The sequence below is a fragment of the Octopus sinensis genome, linkage group LG27, assembly GCF_006345805.1.
Source record: "Octopus sinensis linkage group LG27, ASM634580v1, whole genome shotgun sequence".
NCBI classification, from domain to species: domain Eukaryota; kingdom Metazoa; phylum Mollusca; class Cephalopoda; order Octopoda; family Octopodidae; genus Octopus; species Octopus sinensis.
The window spans coordinates 18,525,740-18,553,239 of NC_043023.1; the positions used below are offsets into that span (position 1 = coordinate 18,525,740).

The window sequence follows — 27,500 nt, forward strand, 5'->3', positions numbered from 1 at the left end:
AAAGAAACATTGATCATAGAACAAACATCAAATGTGAGTCGACGATTTTATATATAACACCATACCTCGATCATGTAGTCATATGTAAATATTACCATGGTCTTTGAACATATAAAATATACATTTACATAAAAAAAGAGAAGGTAAAAATATATATGCGAATAAAATAAAAAATATATATAGAACAGCCTATCAAAAAGGTAAATATAAAAAACTAAAAATTCCTAAGAATTATAAAGCGTGTCACACTACAAAAAAAACTAATAAACTAAGATGAAACAAAATATCAAACGACTAAAAATATTTTTAAATGTTCTTTTTTACTCCCTTCACAAAACGTACGTCCAAAATATTCAATTCTTAAAACCATGGTAGGTTACAGTCCATGAGCAAGGAGAGTTCCACAAGGTCAATTCAAACAAACCTATGGCCATTTCGATTATATTAAAGTGTATAACGGCAATGTCCCTCTCTTCAGGATGAACAGGAACCAGGAAACACGCACAGAGCAAAACTAAAATGTTCATATAACGCCACATGGCTAATTGTAAGATAAACCCGTCATTGCAGCAAAATTTTCTAACACATAAAGAAACACCGAATTATTTTATTGCTAAACATGCAGGTGGCTGTTGTTAAGAGAAATTTATACTCGCTGGTTTCAAAACCCTATAAAATTAACCATTATTTACTACATCTACTTTTATTTCTAAACTCTTTCAGAAAAGTAGACGGAAACATATGGGTGTAAAAAGGGATCACCTCAGTAACTTTATTTAAGCCCAAAAGACTTAAGGATGGCAAGGGATTCCCTTACACATAACCTATTGAAATTAACTGTGAAATAAGGAGCCCTCGAAATAACAGACCATTCAAGAGAATATCTTTTAGTTATTCCTCTTTAAACTCTGTATATAAGAATCAAATGTAGTAGAATAACAGTATTCATCGTTGGAAAACGAATTCATGTGAGCCCTATACATAGTCTTAAGATTTACAGCACTGCCTATATAAAACTTATCCAAATTAACATCCTCTTTAACAAAGCATTTATATATTGTTTAATAGAGAGGCAAAGCCAATCAAGGAGACATAATACAGTGTTTCTACAATTATACGATTTACCAAAGCCATTCCTAACTTTATTACTACAACTGACATTATTTGTCTGGCTTCCCACCTTCTTTCCTTCAGATATCCCATTACTAGGATTCGATAAGACCGGTGGGAGCAAATTGTTTGTAGCACTAAACTTAGGCATATAAGAGAATATCTGGCCAGTAGCAGGGTTTTCCAGCAGAAGAATACTTCCTCAGCCCTTTCCCAATTAACTTGCTTCTATTAAGAGACGCAATAATGGAGGTCATAGTTGGCGTTACTGAGTAAGAGAATTTGATGGAAGACTTATTGCAAATGCTGCAGTATTTATGATTGTTTGGGAAAATCTTCTTCAGAATCTTAAACAACAATTTGGTCAAGGTTCTTTCTCTAAGAGAAAAAGTCAGGGGCGAACCATATTGTATCCGGTATGCTAGAACGTGAGTTCTTGCTTTTATTGTCTCCTCTCTTTCACTATTTCGCTTCCTCTATCTATTCCTAACATCTTTACATATGTCACACCTTACAATCTCGATGGACTGGATCCACCCACTACCAGAACACATGATAACGACCCATATATATATATTTACATGCGTGCATAAAATGGTTCGTCTGATGTGTCACACTCACGTATATAAAAACAGATACTCTTATTCCCTCAGAGATGACATTCATAAGCAATCATACGTTCTTATTAGGGGAGAGAGTGAATATTGGGAGTGAACAAATGAGAGAGTGGGAAAGTAAGGATGTGAAGATATTAAAAATTTAGAAAGATATTGTCAATGAAATGCTAGCAACAAGTCTGATCTTTACTTACAATGTTCTTAAACTGGAGAGATTTTGGAAGGATCCGGCTTTGAGTTCTTTTATATCATTGTTATTCAAATATGACGGTGGTGGCGACTAAAACGCGACAGCATAATGATGATGGATGGTGAGCATGGAGGTGATGATTTAGTAGAAGTATTAGATGAATAGGAAAACTTGTGACATACAAGAATAAATTGTATTTCCTCTCACACCGTCTCCGATGAAGGGATAATATTACTTAATATCCCAGAAACAGGTGTAAGACCTTCTATCTATAAATGCTCTAATATCTATAGAGCCTTGGTTCTATCTCATTACGAAAAAAATTCTTATATATATGAATATATATATATATTATATATATATATAATATATATATATATATATATATATATATATGTATGTATGTATTTGTGTGTGTGTATGTTTGTAGACAACAAATATGTGTATTAGTATAACGCTCGGGAAGTGAAAATTCTTTAACTTTTCGAGCCAACGCTCCTCCACAGGAAAGATCACAGAAAGAAACAAGGATAGATAAAAAGGAGTGAAAATAAAGAAAATAGAAAGAAAAAATAAAGTGAAAAAGTGAAAAGAGAATATATAAATATATTTATATATATATATATACAAATATATATATACATAAATATACATAAATATACAATTATATATATATATATATATATATATATATATATATATATATATATATATATATATATATATATATATATATATATATATATACATACATATTTATACATATCTATACATATATATATACACATATATACATGTATATAAGTGTGGGTGTGCAAAGTGATTACCCACATGCATCACACACCCGTATATACCAAATGTATACCAACACACTCTCATATTCCCTCTCAGACACATTCGAAGCTATTCACAAACAATCTCTTACTGCGGGAGAGTGAAAATATAGGGAGAGATTAGTTGAGAGAGCAATACGAGGATGATGTGAAGAAATTAAATACTTCGGAATATATCATCAATGAAATGTTATCACTGAGACTGTTCAAACTTACAAATCTACTAAGTTGGGAAGTTTCTGGAAGGCTTCTACATGGATTTCACTAATATTATTTTCACGTAAATACCTGTAATATAAAATTCAGCTGAGCAAAAATTGTATGCAATACATGTGGTTAAAATTAATTAGATGATGGTAAAAATGGATGCAGATTAAAACGATGATGATAGCGGCGTTATTAGTGATTAATGAGAGGAAGAGGGGGAGAAGGAATAGAAGGAATATGGAGAACGAGTTAGCGATGATGACGTTGGTATTATTATAGGCATCGTGGTGGGAGAGTGAAGCCGATTCTTCTTATAATGATGTTCATATTTGTCTTTATTTATGGAAATTTAAGGATTTATAGGACTGCAAAAAAGAAGTGCTCAATTGTAAATGAGATTAAGATAAAGAAACATTGATCATAGAACAAACATCAAATGTGAGTCGACGATTTTATATATAACACCATACCTCGATCATTTAGTCATATGTAAATATTACCATGGTCCTTAAACATATATAAAATATACATTTACATAAAAACACAGAAGGTAAAATTATATATGCGAATAAAATAAAAATATATAGAACAGCCTATCAAAAAGGTAAATATAAAAGACTAAAAATTCCTAAGAATTATAAAGCGTGTCATGCTACAAAAACAACTAATAAACTAAGATAAAACAAAATATCAAACGACTAAAAATATTTTTAAAAGTTCTTTTTTACTCCCTTCACAAAACGTACGTCCAAAAACTTCAATTCTTAAAACCATGGTAGGTTACAGTCCATGAGCAAAGAGAGTTCCACAAGGTCAATTCAAACAAACCTATGGCCATTTCGATTATATTAAAGTGCATAACGGCAATGTCCCTCTCTTCAGGATGAACAGGAACCAGGAAACACGCACAGAGCAAAACTAAAACGTTCATACAACGCCACATGGCTAATTGTAAGATAAATCCGTCATTGCAGCAACATTTTCTAACACATAAAGAAACACCGAATAATTTTATTGCTAAACATGCAGGTGGCTGTTGTGAATAGAAATTTATACTCGCTATTTCAAAACCCTATAAAATTAACCATTATTTACTACATCTACTTTTACTTCTAAACTCTTTCGGAAAAGTAGACGGAAACTTATGGCTGTATAAAGGCATCACCTCAGCAAATTTATTTAAGCCCAAAAGACTTAGGGATGGCAAGGGATTCCCATACTCATAACTTTCACTTATTTATATTAACTCTGAAATAAGGAGCCCTCGAAATAACAGACCATTCAAGAGAATATCTTTTAGTTATTCCTCTTTAAACTCTGTATATAAGAATCAAATGTAGTAGAATAACAGTATTTTTCGTTGGAAAACGAATTCATGTGAGCCCTATACATAGTCTTAAAATTTACAGCACTGCCTATATAAAACTTATCCAAATTAACATCCTCTTTAACAAAGGATTTTTATATTGCATTAGTAGAGATACAGAGCCAATCAAGGAGACATAATACAGTGTTTCTACAATTATACGATTTACCAAAGCCATTCCTAACTTTATTACTACAACTAACATTATTTGTCTGGCTTCCCACCTTCTTTCCTTCAGATATCCCATTACTGGGGTTCGATAAGACTGGTGGAAGCAAATGGTTTGTAGCACTAAACTTAGGCATATAAGAGCTTACCTGGCCAGTACCAGGGTTTTCCAGCAGAAGAATATTTATTCAGCCCTTGCCCATTTAATTTGCTTCTATTAAGAGACGCAATAATGGAGGCCATAGTTGGCATTACTGAGTAAAAGAATTTGATGGAAGACTTATAGCAAATGCTGCAGTGTTTATGATTGTTTGGGAAAATCTTCTTCAGAATCTTAAACAACAGTTTGGTCAAGGTTCTTTCTCTAAGAGAAAAATGCAGGGGCGAACCATCTTATATCCCGTATGCTAGAACGTGAGTTCTTGCTTTTATTATCTCTTCTTTTCCACTATTTCGCTTCCTGCGTCTATTCCTAACATCTTTACATATGTCACGCCCTACAATCTCGATGGACTGGATCCACCCTCTACCAGAACACATGATAACGACCCATATATAAATATATATATATATATATTTATACATATATATGCGTGCATAAAATGGTTCGTCTGATATATCACACTCACATATATAAAAACAGATGCTCTTATTCCCTCAGACATGACATTCACAAGCAACCATACGTTCTTATTAGGGGAGACTGAGATTATAGAGACTGAACAAGTGAGAGAGTGGGAAAGCAAGGATGTGAAGATATTAAAATATCTAGAAAGACATTGTCAATGAAATGCTAGCAACAATTGTGATATTTACTTACAATACTCTTAAATTGGGGAGATTTTCGAAGGATCCGGCTTTGAGTTCTTTTATGTCATTATCATACAATAATCTGTAAGATTAAATTCATTTGAAAAGAAATATCATGGATTAGGTATCTGATAAAATGACACATATTATGACAAAATAATAAGATGAGGGACAAAGAAAGTAGGTACTGATGAGGATGATTTTCATGATGATGGTGATAATGGAGTCGGTAGTAGTGATAAATATGAGGCGGAGGAATGTACTGGTAGTGGTGATGAAGATACTGTCATGCGGTTGAAGGTGGGAATAATAATATTGGTTATGATGAAGACAATAATAAGTTAGACAATGTTGATGCTTGAGTACAGAAGAAGATGACGAAGATCATGATGACGGTGGTGGCAACAAAAACGCGACAGCATAATGATGGTGGATGGTGAGCATGGAGGTGATGATTTAGTAGAAGTATTAGATGAAAAGGAAAACTTGTGACATACAAGAATAAATTGTATTTCCTCTCACACCGTCTCCGATAAAGGGATATTATTACTTAATATCCCAGAAACAGGTGTAAGACCTTCTATCTATAAATGCTCTAATATCTATAGAGCCTTGGTTTTTATCTCATTACGAAAAAAATTCTTATATATACGTATATATATATATATATATATATATATATATATATATTTGTGTGTGTGTGTGTGTGTGGGTGTGTGTGTATGTTTGTAGACAACAAACAGGTGTATTACTTTAACGCTCGGGAAGTGAAAAATCTTTAACGTTTCGAGTCTAGGCTCCTCCACAGAAAGGAACACAGAAAGAAACAAGGATAGATAATAAAGAAGGTGAAAAAATGAAGAAAATAAAAATAAAAAATAAAGTGAAAGAATAAAAAGAGAATATATATATATATATATATAATATATATATATATATATACAAATATATATACATATTTATACATATCTATACATATATATATATATATATATATACCCATATATACATATATATAAACATGCGTAAGCAAAATGATTACCCTCATGCATCACACACCCATATATACCAAATGTATACCAACACACTTTCATATTCCCTCTGAGACACATTCAAAGATATTCACAAACAATCTCTTACTGAGGGAGAGTGAAAATATAGGGAGAGATTAGTTGAGAGAGCAATACAAAGACGATGTGAAGAAATTAAATACTTCGGAATATATCATCAATGAAATGTTATCACTGAGAGTGTTCAAACTTACATTTCTCTTAAGCTGGGAAGATTCTGGAAGGCTCCTGCATGGATTTCCTTAATATCATTTTTATGCGAAACCCTGTAATATAAAATTCAGCTGAGCAAAAATTGTATGCAATACATGTGGTTAAAATTAATTAGGTGATGGTAAAAATGGATGTAGATTAAAGCGATGATGATAGCGGCGTTGTTAGTGATTAATGAGAGGAAGAGGGGGAGAAGGAATATGGTGTTAGCGATGATGACAATGGTATAATCATAGGCATCATGGCGAAGCCGACTCTTCTTATAATGATGTTCATTGGTATATTTATGGTGATGATGATCATGATATTGAGGCTGATGATAATGGTAGAGATGCTTTATGATGAAGAATTATGTTGATAACGAAAACAATGATCAAGTAATCGATGTTGTTGGTTAATTCTTATATATAAGTATAAATATAGTAAATCCAAACAAGAAAGCACAAAAAAACACAACAACGCGAGGACGTACAACAAATATAGTATTATTGGACGCTCAGGAAAGAAGGAAAGAAGGAGGGTTTAGCGTTTCGAGCGGAGCTCTTAATCGGAAACATAGAAAAAGGAAAGATTTAAGGAAGGGAAGAAAGGAAAAAAAATCTCCAACGGTACACACGAGGTCACATTTTGAAAGACCGGTAGGAAAAGTGTGAAGAAAGATGTTTTCAAAGACGTGTGTGTGTGTGTGTGTGTGTGTGTGTGTGCGTGTGTGTGTGCTTGTTTGTAGATAACAAACAGGTGTATTACTATATCGCTCGGGAAGTGAAAAATCTTTAAAGTTTCGAGCCAACGCTCTTCCACAGGAAGGAACACAGAAATAAACAAGGAAAGATAATAAAGAAGGTGAGAAAATAAAGAAAATAAAAAGAGAAAATAAAGTGAAAAAAATAAAAAAAGTGCTTAATTGTAAATGAGATTAAGATAAAGAAACATTGATCATAGAACAAACATCAAATGTGAGTTAACGATTTTATATATAACACCATACCTCAATCATTTAGTCATATGAAATTACTACCATGGTCCTTAAACATATAAAATATACATAGACATAAAATCAGAGAAGGTAAAATTATATATGCGAATAAAATAATAAATATATAGAACAGCCGATCAAAAATGTAAATATAAAAAACTAAAACTTCCTAAGAATTATAAAGCGTGTCACGCTACAAAAAAAATCTAATAAACTAAGATAAAACAAAATATCAAACGACTAAAAATATTTTTAAAAGTTCTTTTTTACTCCCTTCACAAAACGTACATCCAAAATGTTCAATTCTTAAAACCATGGTAGGTTACAGTCCATGAGCAAAGAGAGTTCCACAAGGTCAATTCAAACAAACCTATGGCCATTTCGATTATATTAAAGTGCATAACGGCAATGTCCCTCTCTTGAGGATGAACAGGAACCAGGAAACACGCATAGAGCAAAACTAAAAAGTTCATACAACGCCACATGGCTAATCTCTCTTTATATAAACGGTAGTTTGTCTGTCTGTGTGTCTGTCAGTTTGTACCCTCACCCTGACCACGGTTTTCAACTGATTCTGATGAAACCTGACACACACATAGACCAATCTCATAATTCAAAACTAACGCAGTGACACTTCTGAAACGTTTCCCCAGTTTTGAAAAAATCGATAAATTCGACATGGGGTTGAAAATCTAAGCTTTTTATATTCAACACATTTTCTGTTGTAGTTTTCGCAACTTGCAATCGAATTTCACCAAAGTCATGGTGAAGCTTAATGTTACCCTAGCAAACTTAATTCTGGCGTTAGTTTTCCGTGCAATACCTTACCCTCAGAAAGAATCGATAAAATCATGCCATTTTGGGAAATCGCGTTTAAATTCATGATGACATATTTTCGACAATATCTTTCATAAATTGGCAGGAATCTTTTTAAAATTCACAGCGAGCATCATGTCTGCTCCAAGGAGGTATATGGCTATTTTATTCCAATAGGATACTTTATTACTGGAAAAAATCGGTTAATTAAATCATATGTGACACACATAGCAAACCGATTTATGTATTAAACACGAACGAGAGGCTGTCTAAGGGACGCAACTCGACATTTTTATAGCCCAAAGGGACAGCTAGGAACGTCATATACACATGCGCCTTCGCTCCGTAGAGGGAAAGGACTAGATTGGGATTAGTCGTTGCCTACTAGGGGCTCTTACATACCCGGGCAACGCCGGGATATGCTGTTAGATTTAAGTTAAACCCATCATTTCAGCAAAATTTTGTAAAACATAAAGAAACATCGAATTATTTTATTGCTAAACAGGCAACTTGAATTTCTACAACCAACTTGAATTCCTTTTATGGTATTCTAAAACCTTCCCTTACCCTCATTCCTAAAACTAAAAAATTCTTATAGCAGTCTGACGTTGGATTTGCAAGCTTTCTAGCATACATTGCATTCAACGGTCTACACAGACATATAGGCAAAATAGTTGGAGGTTCGTTTTCCATGCGTTCGCAGATGTGATTTGAGGCCAGCAAAAGACAGGCATGATATGTCACAGACTGTACATACAAAAGGTCATTGTCATTCACCTTTTCGATCGTTACATTCTTCCTTAGATCTCGTTTGAGTCTTATTTGCGTTATCCTCACCCCACTCCACACCTTTGTTCGCCATCCAACTCGATCCGAAGCAAGGGTTTCTATATCTTCTGGAACCATTCCAAGTGACTTCATAGTAGTCCTTATACAGTCCTTAAACCTCTTTTTAGATTTACGCCAATAGCATTCCCCCTCTGCAAACTCACCATGAAACAGCTGTTTCGGCATGCGTTCATCTGCCGTTCGAACAATACGGCTACACCATCTCAATTGGTTCCTCAAAATCATAGCTTTAATCGAGGTGATGCCTGCAGATGCAAGGACATCTGTGTTTGGAATAAAAGAACTCCATTTAATTTTTAAAATGCGCTGAAGGCATTTTTGGTGGAATTGTTGTAACAGTTTAAAATACCTTTCATAACAAGTCCAAGTTTCACAGGAATACAACAGGGATGGTAAGACAAATGATATTAAAGTCACAGCTTTGTATTCTTATTTATATTTCGCTGGTACCAAACGCGTTACACCAAGCCACCAAATGCTTTTGCTGCCCTTTGAATTCGCTGCTGTATTTCTGTATCAAGATTTCCATCATTTTGAAGAGAGCCTCCAAGTTAGACGAACGAATCAACAGCCGCGAGTAACTTTCCCTTGACAAAAATTTTAGTGTGGTTACAAACAGCACCACACACAGGGTGATGCATAACAACTGTTTTTTTTTCAAGTCGATGGTCAAACCAAAATCAACACAAGCAGAGACAAATGCAGATACCAGAGACTGCAGACCTGTTTGAGAATTACTGACAAGATCGCAATCTTCAGCATACAAAAGTTCCCTAATGAATGAAGTAAAAACCTTCGTTTTCAATTTCAGTCTGGTCAGATTATAAACATTCCCTGTTGTTCGATATTTTATGTAAATACCCTCCTCAGAGTTTTAAAAAGCAATATATATTGCTGTTGCAATATATATTGCAAAGAGGGTGGGTGCATAAAGGTCACCTTGCTTTACTCCATGTTCCACAACAAAAGATTTCGATGGCCTACCACTATAATTAACTCTAGCTTTTATATCTTAATGCAAAGCTCTGACCATATTTACAAATTTTTCAGGGCAACATTTTCCCTCAGAATTAGTCACAGAGCCTTTCGATTAACAGTTTCGAATGCGTTGCTCAAATCAACAAAGCAATGGTATAGAGGAAAATTCTGTTTAATGCACTTTTCTAGTAATTGTCTGACAGTAAAGATACAATCATCCTGGAGGAACGAAAACCACTCTAAGATTCAGACACTATATTTGGAACTATGAAGATATTTAAACGCTCTAACCACAGACGAAACCGAAATCCCACGAAAATTACCACACAGATCCTTTGGCTCCGATTTCTTCGAGGAGACTAAAATGGCATCAATCCAAGGACTGAGAAAGAAGTGTATTGTGCCTACGTTTTGCTTTTCTAAAAGTAGATTATGAATTTCTGCTGATCTATCTGAGTACCAGTCACTGGATTTAGGAGATTTAAATCCTATTGACGAACTTGCAGCCTGAAATACTTTTGTTCTGAAATCTTCCAATAGATTGTTTGGGTCAAGATTGATACTTTCTATAGCATCGTGGAATCTTTGCAAGTTGCTTGATCAATTAATGTTTACAAATTTTAACTTTTTAAGTACGTTAGGACAAGACTGTCGATATTGTAGGCATTATCGGAAAATCTATTTTTCCACGCACTAGATAATGGTCAGTTCAGCTTTCTGCTCTACTCATGACCTGGATGCTAGAAACGTCTTTCATATCACGTTTCCTGATCAGAATATTATCTATGAGATGCCAGTGCTTAGATCTTGGGTACAACCAGGTGGTTTTATATTTATTTATCTGCTTAAACAGACTGATGGTGACAACCAGATTATTCTCAGAACAAATCGTCAAAAGAGCTACTCCATTTTTATTGCATTATCCAATCTCACATCGACCTAAACCAGGCTATGAAACGTAGTCCTTTCCACCTCTTACATTGAAATCTCCCAATATAACCGGCTTGTCAGAAATTGGTACTTTCCTCAAAATTGTGCTAGATCGTCAAAAATCTGTCCTACAGTTTCATCAGAATGGGACATTGTTGGCGTATAAATACTGACAACGGTAAGAAACCTACCATTTGTCAGTTTAATATGGCATGACGTGGTTCGTTCAGATATACCACTTGGAAGCTCTGCAATGGAGGATACTAATGAATTCTTGAGAGCAAATCCAACACCAGATTCTCTACGTTGACCCTTGTGTATGCCTCTCCAAAAGATAGTATATCCATAAGTAGGTTCATTTACTTGACCCTTACCAGAGAGACCAATTTCAAAGAGCGCAACTATATCAAGAAAATATTTCTTGAGCTCACATGCAGTAAGTGCAGTACACCTTTCTGGCTTCTTGTTGAAATTATCATCGAGACGTGTGCGCACATTGCAGAAACCAAAATTCAAAGGATGTCTATTTTGCTTTTCCTTGAAGATTGTTTGACCACAGTGGCAGGAGGACGACCGGGTCCAGCCTGTGATACACTGGGACACCTGCCGAGCTAGACCTGTTCCACTGACGTTCCCAATCCTTTTTTGCCATTTACTGAATCTGTTTGTGACATCTTAGAGTAAGTTACAAGTACATTTTTAGGTTTCTGCCAACCAACCAATTCAATGATTTTGCTATGGAGTACAGGAAGTACCTGTGCAGATGAATAATTTTCAGTGGGTGTAGCTTGCACTGCAATATTGGCCCAAGAAGACTTTCGCCAGTGTGACATGAAAATTGACAAAACCAGGAACATCCAAGACCTCAGGTTTTATTTCGGAGATTTCCTTCTCCTAGGTAGATTACCAACCAAGATTAAAGAGCTTCTATAAGCCCATGACGTAAGCTATCCCATCCCAGACACCAAAGCGACACTCAGACATTCTATAAAGTGATCAAATATCACTCTGGTGATCGACGTGGAGTAGCACATTCATAAAAAAAGGAAGGTACGATATGTGATTTGAAAATGTAAATAAGTATTATATATAAATATAAAAAAGTAAAAGATATGCGATAAATATAAATGTATATATAAAAGTATACATATATATACACATATAGAGAAATAAAAAGGTATGATGTGTGAATAAACAATATTGTATAAAGAAAAGAAAAAGATAAGCAATTATAAGATATAAAATAATATACATAAAGTAAAAATATACATATATATATAAATATACATATATATATATATATAAATATACATATATATAAAAATATACATACATATATATATATATATATATACATATAAAAGTTATATGCACATTAACAGATATTTTGTTGGATGGCCGTTGACTGTTCAGGAGTTCATTATACATACATACATACATTTATATATAATCATCATACATACATACCTACATACATGCATACATACATACAGGCATACATACATACATAAATATATATACACACACATATATATGCATGTATGTACGTAATGTATGTATGTATGTAAGTATGTATGTATGTATGTATGTATATATGTATGTATGTATGTATGTATGTATGTATGTTTGTTTGTATGCATGCACAAAATGCTTCTCTTGATGTATCATATTCACATATATGCAACAGGCACTCGTAGTCCATCACGCAAGTTCACAAACAAATACGTGCTGCAACTGGGTGTGTGTGAAATTATACGAAATGACAAGTTGAAAGAGCGGGAAAGAGAAGATGCGATGAATATATCAAGAAGACTGGTCTAACTTACAAATATCTTAAATTGGGAAGATTTTGGAAGGTTCCTGGTTTGATTTCGTTTATATGATTGGAATACGTTGTCCTGTAACATAAATTTCAGTTGATTAGAAATTGTGTAGAACAATATCGGTGATAAAATGTCACGCATTGTGGATAAAGAACTGGATGATGGAGAAAGGGTAACTAGATTATAATGACGTTGAAGATCATGATGATGGGTATGATGGTGGCGATGTTAGTGGTAAATATTATATGAAGGAGGAGGAGGGGGAGGGGGAAGAGGGGAGGAGAAGGAAGAATGTGGTGATGGTGTTGATGACGATGATGTTATGATGCTAATGATGGGATTAATTAACTTGGTTGTAATTATTTGTGAGGGTGTTGTCGATTATGGTTCAGGATACTGATGATGATGATGTTGATGGTGATGGTGTTATGATGATGAAGCAAACGATGATGAACTATACGATATTGATGATTAAAATACAGATGGCAAAGACCCTGGGGTCATTCATGATGACAAGAACGGGGACGATTAGGGTTAGGGTGAGGGTTAGGTCATGGCGTCGATGGTGGTGACATAAATAGTGCAAGTATTAGTTGAGAAGAAAAGAATAAAAATAGTTGAAAGAGTAAGAAGGAGAAAAAGGAAAAGAAGTTGAAGAAGAATGAAGAGAAAAGAAAGAACAGAAGAAGAAGAAGAAGAAGAAGAGAAGACGAAGAAGGAGAACACATGTTAATACCGTTACATACAAGAATCTATGCACAATATGAGTGTGTGTGTGTGTGTGTGTGTGTGTGTCGAAATAGACACACTCTTACATAGATCTCTATATATGTATACACATGTATACATTTCCGTGTGTGGGCTCGCATGGGGGGGGGGCAGAAGTATGTAGAATTGGGGTGCTCAATTGTAAATGAGATTAAGATAAAGAAACATTGATTAAAGAACAAACATCAAATGTGAGTCAACCATTTTATATATAACACCATACCTCAATCATTTAGTCATATGTAAATATTACCATGGTCCTTAAACATATAAAATATACATTTACATAAAAACAGAGAAGGTAAAAATATATATGCGAATAAAATAAAAAATATATAGAACAGCCTATCAAAAAGGTAAATATAAAAGACTAAAAATTCCTAAGAATTATAAAGCGTGTCATGCTACAAAAACAACTAATAAACTAAGATAAAACAAAATATCAAACGACTAAAAATATTTTTAAATGTTCTTTTTTACTCCCTTCACAAAACGTACGTCCAAAAAGTTCAATTCTTAAAACCATGGTTTGTTACAGTCCATGAGCAAAGAGATTTCCACAAGGTCAATTCAAACAAACCTATGGCCATTTCGATTTTATTAAAGTGCATAACGGCAATGTCCCCCTCTTCAGGATGAACAGGAACCAGGAAACACGCACAGAGCAAAACTAAAAAGTTCATACAACGCCACATGGCTAATTTTAAGATAAACCCGTCATTGCAACAAAATTTTCTAACACATAAAGAAACACCGAATTATTTTATTGCTAAACATGCAGGTGGCTGTTGTTAAGAGAAATTTATACTCGCTGGTTTCAAAACCCTATAAAATTTACCCTTATTTACTACATCTACTTTCATTTCTAAACTCTTTCGGAAAAGTAGACGAAAACTTATGGGTGTAAAAAGGGATCACCTCAATAAATTTATTTAAGCCCAAAAGACTTAAGGATGGCAAGGGATTCCCTTACACATAACTTTCACTTATTGAAATTAACTCTGAAATAAGGAGCCCTCGAAATAACAGACCATTCAAGAGAATATCTTTTAGTTATTCCTCTTTAAACTGTGTATATAAGAATCAAGTGTAGTAGAATAACAGTATTCTTCGTTGGAAAACGAATTCATGTGAGCCCTATACATAGTCTTAAGATTTACAGCACTGCCTATATAAAACTTATCCAAATTAACATCCTCTTTAACAAAGCATTTATATATTGTTTAATAGAGAGGCAAAGCCAATCAAGGAGACATAATACAGTGTTTCTACAATTATACGATTTACCAAAGCCATTCCTAACTTTATTACTACAACTGACATTATTTGTCTGGCTTCCCACCTTCTTTCCTTCAGATATCCCATTACTGGGATTCGATAAGACCGGTGGGAGCAAATGGTTTGTAGCACTAAACTTAGGCATATAAGAGAATACCTGGCCAGAACCAGGGTTTTCCAGCAGAAGAATACTTCCTCAGCCCTTTCCCAATTAACTTGCTTCTATTAAGAGACGCAATAATGGAGGTCATACTTGGCGTTACTGAGTAAGAGAATTTGATGGAAGACTTATTGCAAATGCTGCAGTATTTATGATTGTTTGGGAAATTCTTCTTCAGAATCTTAAACAACAATTTGGTCAAGGTTCTTTCTCTAAGAGAAAAAGGCAGGGGCGAACCATATTGTATCCTGTATGCTAGAACGTGAGTTCTTGCTTTTATTGTCTCCTCTCTTCTAGTATTTCGCTTCCTCTATCTATTCCTAACATCTTTACATATGTCACACCCTACAATCTCGATGGACTGGATCCACCCACTACCAGAACACATGATAACGACCCATATATATATATATACATGCGTGCATAAAATGGTTCGTCTGATGTGTCACACTCACATATATAAAAACAGATACTCTTATTCCCTCAGAGATGACATTCAAAAGCAATCATACGTTCTTATTAGGGGAGAGAGAGAATATTGGGAGTGAACAAATGAGAGAGTAGGAAAGTAAGGATATGAAGATATTAAATATTTAGAAAGATATTGTCAATGAAATGCTAGCAACAAGTCTGATCTTTACTTACAATGTTCTTAAACTGGGGAGATTTTGGAAGGATCCGGCTTTGAGTTCTTTTATATCATTGTTATTCAAATATCTGTAAGATTAAATTAATTTGAAAAGAAATATCATGGATTAGGTATCTGATAAAATGACACATATTATGACAAAATAATAAGATGAGGGACAAAGAAAGTAGGTAATGATGAGGATGAATTTCATGATGATGGAGATAATGGAGTCGGTAGTAGTGATAAATATGAGGCGGAGGAATGTACTGGTAGTGGTGATGAAGATACTGTCATGCGGTTGAAGGTGGGAATAATAATATTGGTGATGATGAAGACAATAATAAGGTAGACAATGTTGATGCTTCAGTACAGAAGATGATGACGAAGATCTTGATGACGGTGGTGGCGACTAAAACGCGACAGCATAATGATGATGGATGGTGAGCATGGAGGTGATGATTTAGTAGAAGTATTAGATGAATAGGAAAACTTGTGACATACAAGAATAAATTGTATTTCCTCTCACACCGTCTCCGATGAAGGGATATTATTACTTAATATCCCAGAAACAGCTGTAAGACCTTCTATCTATAAATGCTCTAATATCTATAGAGCCTTGGTTTTTATCTCATTACGAAAAAAATTCTTATATAAGTACGGGAAGGATGACTTTGCAATACTGACAGACACAGAAAGTCTGTCTATGAGCGGAGGAGTGTGTCCTGGGGCTAAAACTACGTACCATCCACCCTTAGGGTTAGCCATATTGAAATGGCAAAAATACGTCACGTTGTGTTACCGCACTGTATATAACTCACATTGATATTTATCATTGTTTGATTTCACTTTTCAATATCAGCGACAGTGGACCTGGAAAAGTATAAGTATTTGTGAAGGAAATCGAATTCTCGGCGAAACTATGATGTCACACGCTGACGAGAGGTCAATACCTCGAACTCGAGTCCGGTGTATATAAGTTAAGACGGGAAGGATCTTCCCTTTGCAAATACTGACAGGACACAGAAAGTGTGTCTATGGCCATGGAGAGTGTGTCCTCCTGGGCTAAAAACTACAGTAGCATCCACCCTTAGGGTTAGCCATATTGAAATGGCAAAAATACGTCACGTTAGATATATATATATATATATATATATATATATATATATATATATATATATATATATATATATATGTATGTATGTGTGTGTGTATGTTTGTAGACAACAAATATGTGTATTAGTATAACGCTCGGGAAGTGAAAAATCTTTAACTTTTCGAGCCAACGCCTCCACAGGAAAGATCACAGAAAGAAACAAGGATAGATAAAAAGGAGTGAAAATAAAGAAAATAGAAAGAAAAAATAAAGTGAAAAAATGAAAAGAGAATATATATATATATATATATATATACAAATATATATATACATATATATATAAATATACATATATATATATATATTATATATATATATATATATATATATATATATATATATATATATATATATATATATATACATATTTATACATATCTATACATATATATACACACATATATACATGTATATAAGTGTGGGTGAGCAAAGTGATTACCCACATGCATCACACACCCGTATATACCAAATGTATACCAACACACTCTCATATTCCCTCTCAGACACATTCAAAGCTATTCACAAACAATCTCTTACTGCGGGAGAGTGAAAATATAGGGAGAGATTAGTTGAGAGAGCAATACAAGGATGATGTGAAAAATTAAATACTTCGGAATATATCATCAATGAAATGTTATCACTGAGAGTGTTCAAACTTACAAATCTACTAAGTTGGGAAGTTTCTGGAAGGCTTCTACATGGATTTCACTAATATTATTTTCATGTAAATACCTGTAATATAAAATTCAGCTGAGGAAAAATTGTATGCAATACATGTGGTTAAAATTCATTAGGTGATGGTAAAAATGGATGCAGATTAAAACGATGATGATAGCGGCGTTATTAGTGATTAATGAGAGGAAGAGGGGGAGAAGGAATATGGAGAACGAGTTAGCGATGATGACGTTGGTATTATTATAGGCATCGTGGTGGGAGAGTGAAGCCGATTCTTCTTATAATGATGTTCATATTTGTCTTTTTTTATGGAAATTTAAGGATTTATAGGACTGCAAAAAGAAGTGCTCAATTGTAAATGAGATTAAATTAAAGAAACATTGATCATAGAACAAACATCAAATGTGAGTCAACGATTTTATATATAACACCATACCTCGATCATTTAGTCATATGTAAATATTACCATGGTCCTTAAACATATAAAATATACATTTACATAAAAAAAGAGAAGGCAAAAATATATATGCGAATAAAATAAAATATATTTATAGAACAGCCTATCAAAAAGGTAAATATAAAAAACTAAAAATTCCTAAGAATTATAAAGCGTGTCATGCTACCAAAAAAAACTAATAAACTAAGATAAAACAAAATATCAAATAACTAAAAATATTTTTTAAAGTTCTATTTTACTCCCTTCATAAAACGTACGTCCAAAAAGTTCAATTCTTAAAACCATGGTAGGTTACAGTCCATGAGCAAAGAGATTTCCACAAGGTCAATTCAAACAAACCTATGGCCATTTCGATTATATTAAAGTGTATAACGGCAATGTCCCCCTCTTCAGGATGAACAGGAACCAGGAAACACGCACAGAGCAAAACTAAAACGTTCATTCATCGCCACATGGCTAATTGTAAGATAAACCCGTCATTACAGCAACATTTTCTAACACATAAAGAAACACCGAATTATTTTAATTGCTAAACATGCAGGTGGCTGTTGTTAATAGAAATTTATACTCGCTGGTTTCAAAACCCTATAAAATTAACTCTTACTTACTACATCTACTTTTATTTCTAAACTCTTTCGGAAAAGTAGACGAAAACTTATGGGTGTAAAAAGGGATCACCTCAGTAAATTTATTTAAGCCCAAAAGACTTAAGGATGGCAAGGGATTCCCTTACACATAACTTTCACTTATTTATATTAACTCTGAAATAAGGAGCCCTCGAAATAACAGACCATTCAAGAGAATATCTTTTAGTTATTCCTCTTTAAACCGTGTATATAAGAATCAAGTGTAGTAGAATAACAGTATTTTTCGTTGGGAAACGAATTCATGTGAGCCCTATACATAGTCTTAAAATTTACAGCACTGCCTATATTAAACTTATCCAAATTACCATCCTCTTTAACAAAGCATTTATATATTGCATTAGTAGAGAGGCAAAGCCAATCAAGGAGACATAATACAGTGTTTCTACAATTATACGATTTACCAAAGCCATTCCTAACTTTATTACTACAACTAACATTATTTGTCTGGCTTCCCACGTTCTTTCCTTCAGATATCCCATTACTGGGGTTCGATAAGACCGGTGGGAGCAAATGGTTTGTAGCACTAAACTTAGGCATATAAGAGCCTACCTGGCCAGTACCAGGGTTTTCCAGCAGAAGAATACTTCCTCAGCCCTTGCCCAATAAACTTGCTTCTATTAAGAGACGAAATAATAGAGGCCATAGTTGGCGTTACTGAGTAAGAGAATTTGATGGAAGACTTATTGCAAATGCTGCAGTATTTATGATTGTTTGGGAAATTCTTCTTCAGAATCTTAAACAACAATTTGGTCAAGTTTCTTTCTCTAAGAGAAAAAGGCAGGGGCGAACCATATTGTATCCCGTATGCTAGAACGTGAGTTCTTGCTTTATTGTCTCCTCTCTTCTAGTATTTCGCTTCCTCTATCTATTCCTAACATCTTTACATATGTCACACCTACAATCTCGATGGACTGGATCCACCCTCTACCAGAACACATGATAACGACCCATATATATATATATACATGCGTGCATAAAATGGTTCGTCTGATGTGTCACACTCACATATATAAAAACAGATACTCTTATTCCCTCAGAGATGACATTCAAAAGCAATCATACGTTCTTATTAGGGGAGAGAGAGAATATTGGGAGTGAACAAATGAGAGAGTGGGAAAGTAAGGATGTGAAGATATTAAATATTAAGAAAGATATTGTCAATGAAATGCTAGAAACAAGTCTGATCTTTACTTACAATCCTCCTAAACTGGGGAGATTTTGAAAGGATCCGGCTTTGAGTTCTTTTATATCATTGTTATTCAAATATCTGTTAGATTAAATTTATTTGAAAAGAAATATCATGGATTAGGTATCTGATAAAATGACACATATTATGACAAAATAATAAGATGAGGGACAAAGAAAGTAGGTAATGATGAGAATGAATTTCATGATGATGGAGATAATGGAGTCGTTAGTAGTGATAAATATGAGTTGGGGGAACGTACTGGTAGTGGTGATGAAGATACTGTCATGCGGTCGAAGGTGGGAATAATAATATTGGTGATGATGAAGACAATAATAAGGTAGACAATGTTGATGCTTGAGAACAGAAGATGATGACGAAGATCTTGATGACGGTGGTGGCGAAAAGAAAGCGACAGGATAATGATGATGGATGGTGAGCATGGTGGTGATGATTTAGTAGAAGTATTAGATGAATAGGAAAACTTGTGACATACAAGAATAAATTGTATTTCCTCTCACACCGTCTCCGATGAAGGGATATTATTACTTAATATCCCAGAAACAGGTGTAAGACCTTCTATCTATAAATGGTCTAATATCTATACAGACTTTGTTTTTATCTCATTACGAAAAAAATTCTTATATATAAGTATATGTATATATATATATATATTATATATATATATATATATATATAATATATATATATATATTATATATATATATATATTATATATATATATATTATATATATATATTTGTGTGTGTGTGTGTGTGTATGTATGTTTGTAGACAACAAACAGGTGTATTGCTATCACGCTCGGGAAGTGAAAAATCTTTAACGTTTCGAGCCAACGCTCCTCCACAGGAAGGAACACAGAAAGAAACAAGGAAAGATAAGAAGGAGTGAAAATAAAGAAAATAAATAGAGAAAATAGAGTGAAAAAATAAAAAAAAGGGCTCAATTGTAAATGAGATTAAGATAAAGAAACGTTGATCATAGAACAAACATCAAATGTGAGTCAACGATTTTATATATAACACCATACCTCAATCATTTAGTCATATGTAAATATTACCATTGTCCTTAAACATATAAAATATACATTTACATGAAAACAGAGAAGGTAAAAATATATATGCGAATAAAAAAATTATATATATAGAACAGCCGATCAAAAAAGTAAATATAAAAACAAAATTCCTAAGAATTATAAAGCGTGTCATGCTACCAATAAAACTAATAAACTAAGATAAAACAACATATCAAACGACTAAAAATATTTTTAAATGTTCTTTTTTACTCCCTTCACAAAACGTACGTCCAAAAAGTTCAATTCTTAAAACCATGGTTTGTTACAGTCCATGAGCAAAGAGATTTCCACAAGGTCAATTCAAACAAACCTATGGCCATTTCGATTATATTAAAGTGCATAACGGCAATGTCCCTCTCTTCAGGATGAACAGGAACCAGGAAACATGCACAGAGCAAAACTAAAAAGTTCATACAACGCCACATGGCTAATTTTAAGATAAACCCGTCATTGCAGCAAAATTTTCTAACACATAAAGAAACACCGAATTATTTTATTGCTAAACATGCAGGTGGCTGTTGTTAATAGAAATAATTACATCACTTTGTTAATGTGATTAAATGTGTTACTGATCAAACCAACGAAATAGTCTGCTTCTTACTGTCAAATTTAAAAACTATATTTGTTCGTAGTTGTTTTTTAGGTTTCTAAACAAACTTCTATGTGCTTTCGATCCAAATGGTTTTGCTAAACGGTGTCAAGTTTTACTATTCTGTAATTTAAAATAATGGTATTTATTAAGTTTAAAGCTGATAGCGATCGCCGTGCAACGACTAAGGACAATAGTCTAATAATTGGGTAAATTAAACCTCGACAGAAAAAAGTAAGCTTTCCCATCCTCGTGGGACTCGAACTCACATCCTTTTGTTAACGCGTCGAAGTGTAACCGTCTATACCAGCGAAATGGCCTGCTTCTTTATTATTATTTAAAGAAAAGTAAAACTCAACACCGTCTAATAAACTCATTTGCACCGAAAGCGCATAGAAGTTTGTTTAAAAAAAAACACTATGAGCTAATATAGTTCTTAAATTTGACAGTAAGAAGCAGCCTAGCTCGCTGGTATAATCGGTAACACACGTAGGGATTGAGGGATGTGGTTTCGGGTCCCACGCGGATGGGAAAACCTACTTCTTTTTCTGTCGAGAGTTTATATACTCCATTATTACACTATTTTCCTTAATCATTGCACGTTGGTCGCTTTAAGCTTATAAATTACTATATATATATATACATACATATATATATATATATCAAAAATAAGCAACAAGAATGATTCCAGTAATTTGGTACAATTGTTTCATACTACAACATTTTATTAAAAGCTGTAAATATTACAGCAGATTTAAGATGCTGAGTACTCTTCAGCCAATTTATATAGGTTTTCCAATAATATAACAGCTTTCAAATCAAGTCGTAACATTTTAGGGAAGGTAAATATACAGATAAAGATGTGAATATGAATCTTAATAACATATGAGGGTATGTAGTTCAGATGCTAACTGACCAAAGCTCTGCTTGCAACTGACTGCTATAAGAAATTTTTAGTTTTAGGAATGAGGGTAAGGGAAGGTTTTAGAATACCATAAAAGGAATTCAAGTTGGCTGTACTTCTAACAGTAGCTTTCTTTATCTCGGATGTTCGGTGGATTTTAAAAAACGTTTTAACAACCATTTTTCCTTTTTTAGACTAAAACATAAGGCAGGTTGCACTACACTATCTATCAAAATTTGGGGACTAAAAACAAATAATATAGGATACAACCTAAAATGGGATATAGTTAGAAGGACAAAACCTTATAGTAGGGTAGGCTGTGAACTTTGTTCTATGGAAACCTATGAAATTTTAAAGTATCGAAGTAATAAAAATCTGTTGAATAATCGTCTCGAGTTGAGATAATCTTGCATACATTCCACAACTCGAACTTTTAAATACTTTAAATAATTATTTGAGTATTCCTATATTTTTCAAACTTTAACTTTTTAATATAATAATAATATGAAATATACTATACTAACCTTTATCTTAACTTTCATAGATGACTAGAAAAACTTCACTGTAATCTTGAAATTGGAACTTTCCCTAAATCTAATCTAGTTTTAAAATTTAAAGCTATTCCCCAGTTATAAAATACGATATCTACTAAAAATAAGTGATAGTTTTGTTTCCCTTACCCTTTGTAAAAGAATTTAATGATCTCTCGACACTGACCTAGTTTACTTCTCACCACATAGAAAAATTGGCTTTTTGTTTAGTGACAACCTGAATTCCTTTATGGAATTCTGAATTCCTCCTCTTTCTACAACCAACTTGAATTCCTTTTAAGGTATTCTAAAACATTCCCTTACCCTCATTCCTAAAACTAAAATTTCTTATAGCAGTCTGACGTTGGATTTGCAAGCTTTCTAGCATACATTGCATTCAACGGTCAACACAGACATATAGGCAAAATAGTTGTTGGAGGTTCGTTTTCCATGCGTTCGCAGATGAGATTTGAGGCCAGCAAAAGACAGGCATGATATGTCACAGACTGTGCATACAAAAGGTCATTGTTATTCACCTTTTCGATCGTTACATTCTTCCTTAGATCTCGTTTGAGCCTTATTTGCGTTATCCTCACCCCACTCCACACCTTTGTTCGCCATCCAACTCGATCCGAAGCAAGGGTTTCTATATCTTCCGGAACCATTCCAAGTGACTTCATAGTAGTCCTTATACAGTCCTTAAACCTCTTTTTAGATTTACGCCAATAGCATTCCCCCTCTGCAAACTCGCCATAAAACAGCTGTTTCGGCATGCGTTCATCTGCCGTTCGAACAATACGGCTACACCATCTCGATTGGTTCCTCAAAATCATAGCTTTAATCGAGGTGATGCCTGCAGATGCAAGGACTTCTGTGTTTGGAATAAAATACCTCCTTTTAATTTTTAAAATGCGTTGAAGGCATTTTTGGTGGAATTGTTGTAACAGTTTAAAATGCCTTTCATAACAAGTCCAAGTTTCACAGAAATACAACAGGGATGGTAAGACAAATGATATTAAAGTCACAGCTTTGTATTCTTATTTATATTTCGCTGGTACCAAACGCGTTACACCAAGCCACCAAATGCTTTTGCTGCCCTTTGAATTCGCTGCTGTATTTCTGTATCAAGATTTCCATCATTTTGAAGAGAGCCTCCAAGTTAAATGAACGAATCAACAGCCGCGAGTAACTTTCCCTTGACAAAAATTTTAGTGTGGTTACAAACAGCACCACACACAGGGTGATGCATAACAACTGGTTTTTTTTTCAAGTCGATGGTCAAACCAAAATCAACACAAGCAGAGACAAATGCAGATACCAGAGACTGCAGACCTGTTTGAGAATTACTGACAAGATCGCAATCTTCAGCGTACAAAAGTTCCCTAATGAATGAAGTAAAAACCTTCGTTTTCAATTTCAGTCTGGTCAGATTATAAACATTCCCTGTTGTTCGATATTTTATGTAAATACCCTCCTCAGAGTTTTAAAAAGCGATATATATTGCAACAGCATTATATATTGCAAAGAGGGTGGGTGCATAAAGGTCATTACAGCAGTTTCCACAACAAAAAGATTTCGAGGGCCTACCACTATAAGTAACTTTAGCTTTTATATCTTGATGCAAAGCTCTGACCATATTTACAAATTTTCAGGGCAACATTTTCTCTAAGAATTAGTCACAGAGCCTTTCGATTAACAGTTTCGAATGCGTTGCTCAAATCAACAAAGCAATGGTATAGAGTAAAATTCTGTTTAATGCACTTTTCTAGTAATTGTCTGACAGTAAAGATACAATCATCTGTGCTCCTGGAGGAACGAATACCACTCTAAGATTCAAACACTATATTTGGAACTATGAAGATATTTAAACGCTCTAACCAGAGACGAAAGCGAAATCCCACGATAATTACCACACAGATCCTTTGGCTCCGATTTCTTCGAGGAGACTAAAATGGCATGAATCCAGTCTTGAGGTACTTTCTCAGTTCTCCGACAGTGGCAAATTAATATATTTAAGAGTTCAAACATTTTGTCCACCTTATATTTCAAGACTTCTGCACAGATTCCATCAGACCCTGGATACTTTTTCACAGTTAAATAAATGTCATTCAGAGTAGGTTCAAATGCCATCTCTTCTATAACTGGAAGGTGATCAATTTTTTTCTATCGTCCCCAGCTCAACGGCTGAGAGTCTATTCAAAAGTGAAGAAAAATATTCTACCCAAAGATTATGAATAAAAGCACTGCCAGTCAGAAGAAAATGTCCATTTGCTGTTCTCACTGGAGCAATTGAAGACGATTTGAGGCCATATACCTCCTTCACATAAGACTACAAACCCTTGGCATCATTTCTATCAGCTTTTGTGCCCTTTTTGCTCTATCATTTCATCATTACTGTTTAATTTTCCTTGGAGCAGTCTGCACTTTCCTTTTCAGTTTTCTGTAAACTTCGTTAGAGATGGCGTTCAAGGACTGAGAAAGAAGTGTATTGTGCCTACGTTTTGCTTTTCTAAAAGTAGATTATGAATTTCTGCTGATCTATCTGAGTACCAGTCACTGGATTTATGAGATTTAAATCCTATTGACGAACTTGCAGCCTGAAATACTTTTGTTTTGAAATCTTCCAATAGATTGTTTGGGTCAAGATTGGTACTTTCTATAGCATCGTGGAATCTTTGCAAGTTGCTTGATAATTTAATGTTTACAACATTTAACTTTTTGGGTACGTTAGGACAAGACTGTCGATATTTTAGGCATTATCGAAAAATCTATTTTTCCACGCACTAGATAATGGTCAGTTCAGCTTTCTGCTCTACTCATGACCTGAATGATAGAAACGTCTTCCATATCACGTTTCCTGATCAGAATATTATCTATGAGATGCCAGTGCTTAGATCTTGGGTACAACCAGGTGGTTTTATGTTTATTTTTCTGCTTAAACAGACTGTTGGTGACAACCGGATTATTCTCAGTACAAAACGTCAAAAGAGCTACTCCATTTTTATTGCATTTTCCAATCTCACATCGACCTAAAACAGGCTATGAAACATAGTCCTTTCCACCTCTTACATTGAAATCTCCCAATATGACCGGCTTGTCAGAAATTGGTACTTTCCTCAAAATTGTGCTAGATCGTCAAAAATCTGTCCTACAGTTTCATCAGAATGGGACATTGTTGGCGTATAAATACTGACAACGGTAAGAAACCTACCATTTGTCAGTTTAGTATGGCATGACGTGGTTCGTTCAGATATACCACTTGGAAGCTCTGCAATGGAGGATACTAATGAATTCTTGAGAGCAAATCCAACACCAGATTCTCTACGTTGACCCTTGTGTATGCCTCTCCAAAAGATAGTATATCCATAAGTAGGTTCATTTACTTGACCCTTACCAGAGAGACAAATTTCAAAGAGCGCAACTATATCATGAAAATATTTCTTGAGCTCACATGCAATAAGTGCAGTACACCTTTCTGGCCTCTTATTGAAATTATCATCGAGACGTGTGCGCACATTGCAGAAACCAAAATTCAAAGGATGTCTATTTTGCTTTTCCTTGAAGATTGTTTGACCATAGTGACAGGAGGACGACCGGGTCCCGCCTGTGATACACTGGGACACCTGCCGAGCTAGACCTGTTCCACTGACGTTCCCAATCCTTTTTTGCCATTTACTGAATCTGTTTGTGACATCTTAGAGTAAGTTACAAGTGAATTTTTAGGTTTCTGCCAACCAACCAATTCAATGATTTTTGCCATGGAGTACAGGAAGTACCTGTGCAGATAAATAGTTTTCTGTGGGTGTAGCTTGCACTGCAATATTGGCCCAGAAGACTTTCGCCAGTGTGACATAAAAATTGACAAAACCAGGAACATCCAAGATCTCAGGTTTTATTTCGGAAATTTCCTTCTCCTAGGTAGATTACCAACCAAGATTAAATAGCTTCTATAAGCCCTTGACGTAAGCTATCCCATTCCAGACACCAAAGCAACACTCAGACATTCTATAATGTGATCAAATATCACTCTGGTGATCGACGTGGAGTAGCACATTCATAAAAAAGGAAGGTACGATATGTGATTTGAAAATGTAAATAAGTATTATATATAAATATAAAAATGTAAAAGATATGCGATAAATATAAATCTCTCTCTATATATAAACGGCAGTTTGTCTGTGTGTGTTTCTGTGTGTCTGTTTGGTTGTACCCTCACCCTGACCACGGCTTTCAACCGATTCTGATGAAACTTGACACACACATAGCCCAATGTCATAATTCAAAACTAACGCAGCGAAAATTTTGAAAAGTTCCCCCAGTTCTGAAAAAGATCGATAAATTCGACATGGGGTCGACAATCAGAAACACAAACCACAGATGGTCTAGGGAACGCAACTCGACCTTTTTAACTATCAAAAAAAATTTACCATCATTATTTTTCCAATTTCTTTGCTATTTTTTTGCTATAAC

At 34.2% G+C, this 27,500-nt stretch overlaps 3 protein-coding genes across 9 annotated transcripts in view; 2 read left to right on the top strand and 1 right to left on the bottom strand.

Moving 5' to 3' along the window:
* LOC115225268 (adhesion G-protein coupled receptor G6-like) overlaps positions 1-27,500 on the top strand; it is a 1,160,637-nt gene that overhangs the window by 961,779 nt on the left and 171,358 nt on the right. The window lies entirely within an intron of this gene.
* LOC115225305 (slit homolog 1 protein) overlaps positions 1-27,500 on the top strand; it is a 514,782-nt gene that overhangs the window by 329,193 nt on the left and 158,089 nt on the right. The gene's annotated exons all lie outside the window — the stretch shown is intronic.
* Positions 1-27,500, bottom strand: part of LOC115225271 (leucine-rich repeat-containing protein 15-like) — a 233,029-nt gene that overhangs the window by 128,462 nt on the left and 77,067 nt on the right. The window contains exons 3-8 of the mRNA XM_036513971.1: positions 19,921-19,992; positions 17,607-17,678; positions 15,808-15,879; positions 12,960-13,031; positions 6,566-6,637; positions 5,312-5,383 (exon numbers count right to left, since the gene is read on the bottom strand). Coding sequence (XP_036369864.1) covers positions 5,312-5,383; positions 6,566-6,637; positions 12,960-13,031; positions 15,808-15,879; positions 17,607-17,678; positions 19,921-19,992 — 432 coding nt within the window. The remainder of the gene's footprint in view (positions 1-5,311; positions 5,384-6,565; positions 6,638-12,959; positions 13,032-15,807; positions 15,880-17,606; positions 17,679-19,920; positions 19,993-27,500) is intronic.